At 32.3% G+C, this 7,900-nt stretch overlaps 1 protein-coding gene and 1 long non-coding RNA gene across 3 annotated transcripts; both read left to right on the top strand.

Moving 5' to 3' along the window:
* The first annotated feature begins 972 nt into the window (after window positions 1–972).
* Window positions 973–2,199, top strand: LOC136781304 (uncharacterized). The gene has a single exon (XM_066740155.1). The coding sequence runs from the start codon at window positions 973–975 to the stop codon at window positions 2,197–2,199; it is 1,227 nt and encodes a 408-aa protein (XP_066596252.1).
* Window positions 2,200–5,624: 3,425 nt separating this feature from the next.
* Window positions 5,625–7,635, top strand: LOC136781274 (uncharacterized). 2 transcript variants are annotated; one of them, XR_010823894.1, is made up of 3 exons: window positions 5,625–5,902; window positions 5,968–6,102; window positions 6,504–7,635. It is a non-coding gene; the product is annotated as an uncharacterized lncRNA (long non-coding RNA). The 2 variants fall into 2 exon arrangements; XR_010823893.1 differs by having other exon boundaries at window positions 6,465–7,635.
* Window positions 7,636–7,900: the final 265 nt, after the last annotated feature.

Below are 7,900 nucleotides of genomic sequence, written 5' to 3'. Positions count from 1 at the left end.
CAATCATGACTAATATCAGTCGTATGATACGAGCATTTGTGGTCAGTTGTGTGTTAAATTTCTAAGAGAACAGACGAAATGTCTTTAACATTTACGCTATCAGGACACGGTCATGTGTTGGAATCAAATTTTTTCCCACCGATCAATCTGGACGATGGTCACTATGAGCTGGGACTCGTAGATTTTCAAAGTTTCTACTCGATCACCAATGTAGATGAGACGAATAATAATTTTTACTTTGGTAAAAATAAACTAATAACCATACCTACAGGCTGTTATGAGTTGAGTGCGATAAATGAATACTTGTGTATGCGGTTGAAGTTACCGTATGATGATAACGTTATTATTCTGCGTGCCAATAATAACACACTGAAAAGTGAAATAATGTGTAAATATTCTATTGATTTTACAAAAAATAATAATATTGGTTCTCTGCTAGGATTTTCGTCGGACCGCGTAATCCTACCAAACACTTGGGCTGAATCGGACGAACCTGTAAATATTTTAAAAGTAAATATTCTACGTATCGAATGTAACATTACCGCTGGTGCATATACGAACGGTAGACCACGACATGTTATCCACGAATTTTTCCCAAGCGTTCCACCAGGCTATAAAATCTCTGAAACACCGAAGAACGTCATTTACTTGCCAGTCATTGCAAGAGTAATCGATCGTCTCACATTACGTATTCTCGATCAAGACAATCGTCCTGCAAATTTTGGAAGCGAAGAGATCACCATACGGTTACACATTAGAAAATGTTGATTTACAAGAATATTAATGATTATAAACAATCATTACTCGATGAACCAATCAGTCAATCAGCTGCAGTTGAATTGAATACATCATCATCATCATTACGGAGTAATATTGAGAATAATAAAATTGGAATTGGTAATAAGAAAGTGCTAACGAGAAAAAATATAGATTTTCTACACTTATTGGGTTTGACGGTGAAGAAAAAAAATCATGGATCCGTTGAACGTTACCGCACAGCCTGTATACGACAATCGCATAAGTAAATTGGAAATACACGCCTATAATCCATATGCGAATGCATCATTGGGAAATAGTGATGAAATTCGTATACCTATACAACAACAAGATTTGATTCTTTTACCGAGCGGAAGTTACCTCTATATAGAAGGGAAACTGATTGAAGGTACTCGTGCTGCTGATACACCTTTGTTGGATAAAGTTATGCTCGACGCTAATTCTATGACATTCTTATTCGATGAAATTCGGTATGAATTGAATGGTATTGAAATCGATCGTTATAAAAACGTTGGCATTACTACCAGTATTAAGAATCTCATATCCTTAAGCACTGAAGAGAGTATGAGTCTACGTCACTCTGGTTGGTTTATCGAGACTCAAGACAGTGAAAATGTCACTAACAATTTCAGCTTTTGCGTTCCCCTGCATATGCTGTTAGGATTCTGCGAAGATTACAAACATGTCATCATGAATGCTCGCCATGAGCTTATTCTGATACGAGCACGTAATGATATCAATTCAATATTTTCATCGAATAAGTTTACCGATTCAAGAATCGAACTGTACCGAGTGCAATGGAGAATACCTCATGTGACTTTGAATGAATTTACCAAACTACAATTTCTACGTATTATCGAGCAGAATAGAAACCTCACGATGGCTTTTCGTTCCTGGGAGCTCTACGAATATCCGCTTCTCCCTGAAACACAGCGACATACGTGGGCTGTGAAAGCAGCTACACAATTGGAGAAGCCTAGATATGTGATACTGGCGTTTAGAAGAAATGAAAAGAACGATCAATACTCGGATGTACTTAAATTTAGTGATTGTGATGTACGTGATGTTAAAGTCTATCTGAATTCTGAATTTTATCCGTACGATCGTCTCGATACAGATTTCACAAAATCTCGCTATTCTGTACTATATGACATGTATGTAAAGTTCTTCAATTCATATTATGCTGGAGAAAGACTGTCGAAATCAATGCTCGATTATCTAAACTTTTTAAAATATGGTCCACTTTTTGTAATTGATTGTTCACATCAAAATGAATCTATTAAAACTGGAACGGTTGATGTTAAAATTGAGATAGAGTGTTGGAAAAACATTCGGAGTAATACTACAGCGTATTGTTTAATTATACATGATAAAATTGTAGACTATAATCCACTTACGAATATTGTGAGAAATGTAAATTAGAAATGTAAGGTTTAGAAAAAAATAAAACATTGTTTTTTAAAACATATATAAAAGTATTTATTAATTTACACATTATTACTGTTATTACACAAAAACATTATTCTTTCAATTTAAATTCCAGATTATTGTATTTTCCTCCCAAATATCTCATTATTAATATATTTTCATTTGCTGCTTTCTGCAGCTCTGCAAATTGGTCCTGTGCCTTCGATTCCAATAAAGCAGCCATCCGCGCTGGTAAATAGAACCATTTATCAGTAAATAGTTTAGCTATTAATCTCATCCCAAATTTCGTGTTAACTTTCAGAATTTGAAGTATTTCGTACTCTTGATTTTCTTCAAGAGTGTTTAATTTAATAAAATCCATCTCAGGGACGGAAGCTATTGAATTGACACCACTTAAAAAGGACATTCTTTCTTCTATACTATAAAGGAAACCCTTATTATTATTAAATAACAAAGATTTAAATGATGTATTCTTACCTTTAGAAGACGAAAAAAATATGTATGAAACTTGTGTAAAGAATTAATCTGGTATATATTTTAACTGATACTAGTTAATACTGTTGACTGAAGCTTGAATACAAGTGAAACTGGTTACCACTGTTGGAAGATTTTCAAGAATAACGCTTATGCAGTATTGCTTGAATTTATAATAAAAAATTGTAGTGGAGGGGGTAAAAAATAATGATGGTAGGGATATCTTAAAGATATGTGCAGATATCAATTTTCGCTGAAATTTAAAAAATTAATTGTTGTTTTGCTAATTACATCTTATTTTTAGCTTTAAAGAATTCAAAATATACACGTACGAAATCAAAACCAGTCAATTGAAATTTAATATTTAAAGCATACACAGATCTCAATTTTATGTTACACTTTGAAATTTTGTTGATCGTATATTAAATTTCTAATTGTTGGGTGATGTATCATCACAACCTTGAAGTAGTTATTATTTTACAGTAAAAAAGAAGATGAAAAAAAGTTGAAGCCCCTTTCGCTCTCTATACCATCAGCTTATATTATCTTACTAGGTATAGAGTGTTTCATAATGCTAATGTAGGATTTTCTATTCTTTGAATACGGAGAGGAGAGCAATTATCACTTCAGTAGTGCTTCTAACAGTATAACACCATGAGCTCTGTCAGAAAAATCAGTTTGCCAGATAAAAAATTTGATTTTATAAACTCATCCATACCAGTGGCAATTGTTAAGCCATATGCTCCTGAAGAAGAGCAACAACAGCAACAACAGGCAGTGCAGATAGGTAACCGATGGATACCTCAGCAGCGGCAACCACTACGTCGACCACATTTGCTGCCACAGCATGCTGCTGCTGTGTTACGGCTACGCAATATACAGCCGATGTGAGCATATGGGTTGTGTGACAGTCACCACCAATCGGTAAGAGTTAATAAAAATCAAAACTAATAATAATAAATAAACAATAAATAATTTTTCTCTGTTTAATCATAGATGCTGTTTCCGTTTGGGGGAAAGATGAAGGTGAAAATTTCCCGGTTATAATATAATGGGAGAATGCTGCAGCGATTGCATGCCTTCACTTGTGAAATATTGATAACCCTATATTTTATATTATTATTATTATTTGTATTTTATTATTATTTTAAAAATTAAAATCATTTTAATAAAAATGTGTGTGTGTATTATTTTTCTTCCTCTCCACTAACCTTACATAGGGGAAGGGGTTCACCTTAGTACTAGCAGCATTAGTAGTAGTAGTAGTAGTAAAAGAAACCAAGTAGTGGAGTCTTAGAGGGGATAGACGGGGTCTTGAGATGTGATGAGGACGATGAGCTTGATCACGGTGAGCGCGAAAGACTGTGCTCAGCCGAATAGCACATCCGAGACCGCTATTCTCTCTCTCTTTCTCTCTCTCTCTCTCTCTCTACAGGAGAAAAACTATCGTGGAAAAAAAAATTTTAAACATGAATGTAGGTGAGGGGGACTCGTCACGTCCGAATTTCATCGGAAAGTACCAATGGCGAGCTCATGCGCATGTATTGAGAAACGTTCGAATACATCGGAGCGTACCAATACATTTAAAATAAAAAACATCTATATCTAATCATACTGGTGGGGTGAATGTAGTTCCTAAACTTATTAAAAATTACAGCAGTTCCTAAAGCAATTAAAAAAAAAAAAATATGCCCTGACGTCATCAGAGTGGGGGAACTCATAAGTGGTGGGGGTCAATGCAGTCCCTAAACTTATCAAGAGACACGGTAGTGTCTCGACGGCAAGTACAGAAAAAAGTAGATAATAACATGTATATACGGCCGTCGAGGCACTACTCTCTTATACAGCAAGTTTGGCTGTCCTAATTTTCAAACCGATTTTTCTTTGTGAATAATCCACTATCATGATTTAAGCAAAGCTTTTCTTAAAATGGTTTTGAACGAGCTTTCATTTGAGCCCATAAACATTAAAATCGGTTCACGCAATCCAGAGATCTCATACTCTGTTAGCTATATATATGCCGAAGTTGAAATTCTTCTCCTTCCTTTCTGTATGTCTCGGGCTGATCTGTATGTCTCGGGCTGAAGTTGACCGCTTCTGTATGTCTCGGGCTGAAGTTGGCTGCTATATTCAACTGCTATATTCAATACCGGCATAACCCTAATTTCGATCGATTTCGATAGAACTGTCAATAAGGTCAAAATCAAAATTACTCTGTATTAGGATAAAAATAGTGTGATATAATTCAAAGTGTAGATAATTAAACTAAAGGAATAAATACATGAAGGAGTCTGATGGAGAATCAGATAAGTAACACAACATTGTAAAATATATTAAAATTTAATATTTTGTGGTACTTTGTGGGATTTTATTTCAGGTTATAAATAAAATATTTTCCTTGTATGCACCTCTGATTTGAAGTCATACCAGTGCCAAATGCTCTAACAATTCTTGGAAATACCCTGTTATTGAAGAATGTAGATTAACGAAAATTGTAAATGAAACAGAAGGATGAGGTTGTTACGTTCACTCATAACCAACACACATGGTAGTGTTTCAACAACAATTAACATAAACGTTTTTAAGAAAAGTAAGTACATTGTGAAAAAAATTAGTTTAATTAAAGCAAAGTTATATACAAGGTATCCTTTCATAGTTTGCAATTTGATGCCAGACCAGTGCCAAATGCTATAACAATTCTTGGAAAAATGCAAGCACCAAAAAGTACTACCATAGTTAAAGAGGAATCAGTTACAGTTCCAGTGGATATTACTACTTTTTATAATAAAATAGATAATGAAGATAGTGCTGCCATGTGTTGCTGGAAAACAGAGCTTTGGTTCAATGCAACTACGGAGTACTGGTTGAGCAATGGAAACAGTAGTTTGAAATGTGATTAACTGTTGATGACTCAATGATATGTCAATTTACTAGCGAAAGAAAAAGATAAGCCAATTGTTCATTATCACATGGTAAAGTATGTGTAACTCATTCAACCGCTTAAAATGTATGTAATTAAAAATTAATTGTTTATTTATTTATTTTTTAATTCAGCTCAAGCATGTATTAAAATATAACAATTACTTTGTTGAGTCTCTCTTTCCAGATGTACTTCAAAGGTTATTGCAGATAAAACAGATAAGGATAATCTTGTTACATTCACTCATAATTAAGACACACGGTAGTGTCTCAATAGCTATAAACATAAACATTTTCATGTAAAGTAAGTACATTGTAAAAAGAATTTGTTTAATTAAAACAAAGTTATATATAGGCATTATTTCATAGTTTGCAGTTTGATGCCAACCAGTGCCAAATGCTATAACAATTCTTGGAAATACCCTGTCATTGGAGAATGCAGATTAACAAAGGTTGTAAATGAAACAGAGAAGGATGAGGTTTGAACATATGCTAAACATCCAGGTATGGAAATCAATAACAAATTTCATGTTTAAATTTTTCTTTTCTTTAAACTCATATGGATTTCAACTGTCCGATAGGTTATATCATATATAGAAACAATTTTCCATGAGACAATAAATCTTTCTTATTACTACGATTAAAGAAAAGCAGATAAATATTTTCTAATCGTTATTTAATATTCAATTATAATATAAAAAAGTATTAAAACCATATATTTACCTACGCTTCCCCAATCAGAATAGAAAGAAATTATTATTATTACCAAAAAAATTATTCAAATTTAATTTTTTATAAGAATAACATTGATTTTTATAATATAATATGTAATATATCTTTTGGTACTTAGTGAGATTTTATTTCAGATTGATTTACAATAACATGTTTATTGTGTCATTGTGCAGGGTTAAGCTGTAATATTTAATACAAGAAGTCAGAAATGATTCCAGTTTACCATAGAAAGAGCCATAATGCAAAGTTAATGTTGAGAGTTAAACCTAAGGAAAAAGGTGGAGAAATTAAAAAATTAATTTGGAAGCCAATTTTTAATAGCGAAAGGCTTGCAGGTGATTTTGGGCATAAACCCTTTGAAATATATAAGTCAATTAAATCATAATTTTAATGATAACGTCATCTAGAAATGAAACAATGAAAAGAAGTCATCATATTAATATTTTCCATGCAATAGAATTTACAGTGAATAACTTTGCGAAACTGAAAGCAGTATATCCACAAAAGAGTGGCTTCCATTGTATAAATTGGTGTATTTCCTAGTTTATATTAATGAAAGGAAAATATAAATGGTACTAGTGTGCTGGAGAAAGTGCCATAATTCAAAGTTGATATTGACGGTAACAGCTAAGAAAATGATGGATAAATATGAGCTAATTTATAAGAAAATCCTTAAGAGTGAAGTGCTTGCAGGTGATTTTAGGCATACAACTTTGGAATTAGAAATCACATAGTTGATGAAAATTATAATAAATTTATGTAGATGTGTAAATATGAAAAGAATTCATGATTGCAATATTTTACATGTGATCAGGCATATGGTGAATAAAATTAGGAAACTGAAAGCTGTATATTTAATAAAGAGAGGCATCCATTGTATAAATTGGTGTATTTCCTAGTTTATACTAATGAAGGGAAAATATAAATGGCACTAGTGTGCTGGAGAAAGTGCCATAATTCAAAGTTGATGTTGAGGTTAACAGCTAAAAAAGTGATGGATAAATATGAGTTAATTTATAAGAAAATCCTTGAGAGTGAAGTGCCTGCAGGTGATTTTGGGCATACAACTTTGGAATTAGAAATAACATAGTTGATGAAAATTATAATAAAATCATGTAAATGTGTAAATATGAAAGGAATTCATAATTTCAATATTTCACATGTAATAGAACATACAGTGTGTAACTTCAAGAAACTGAAAGCAGTATACCTAAAAAACATAGACTTCCATTGCATTAACTGGTATATATTTTACAGTTTATATTAATGAAAAGAATATATAAATGTCACTAGTTTACCAGGGAAAGAGCCATAATTCAAAGATGATAGTGAGAGTAACACCTAAGAAAAAAGTGGATTTAAAGGTAAATTTAGAAACAAATTTTTGAAAGCGAAAGGCTTTAATGTGATATTGGGTATATGATGTTGAAAATATAACTCAAACAGTCATTGAATCCTATGTTAAATGCCTCTAAAAGTGTAATTATGATAAGAACTCATCATTGTAATAATTTGTATTATATTTAATAGATTAATAAATTAATATCTCGAATTGAAGCTTTACATTATG

Source organism: Prorops nasuta, unplaced genomic scaffold (assembly GCF_024137725.1).
Source record: "Prorops nasuta isolate Cenicafe-Biocafe unplaced genomic scaffold, Cenicafe_Pnas_1.2 PNAS00022, whole genome shotgun sequence".
Classification (NCBI taxonomy): Eukaryota; Metazoa; Arthropoda; class Insecta; order Hymenoptera; family Bethylidae; genus Prorops; species Prorops nasuta.
This window is presented reverse-complemented; position numbering and strand designations above follow the sequence as displayed.

Bases quoted from the DNA above. Each gene is read 5' to 3' on its own strand.
- LOC136781304 (XM_066740155.1), top strand. From the start codon at position 973: ATGGATCCGTTGAACGTTACCGCACAGCCTGTATACGACAATCGCATA.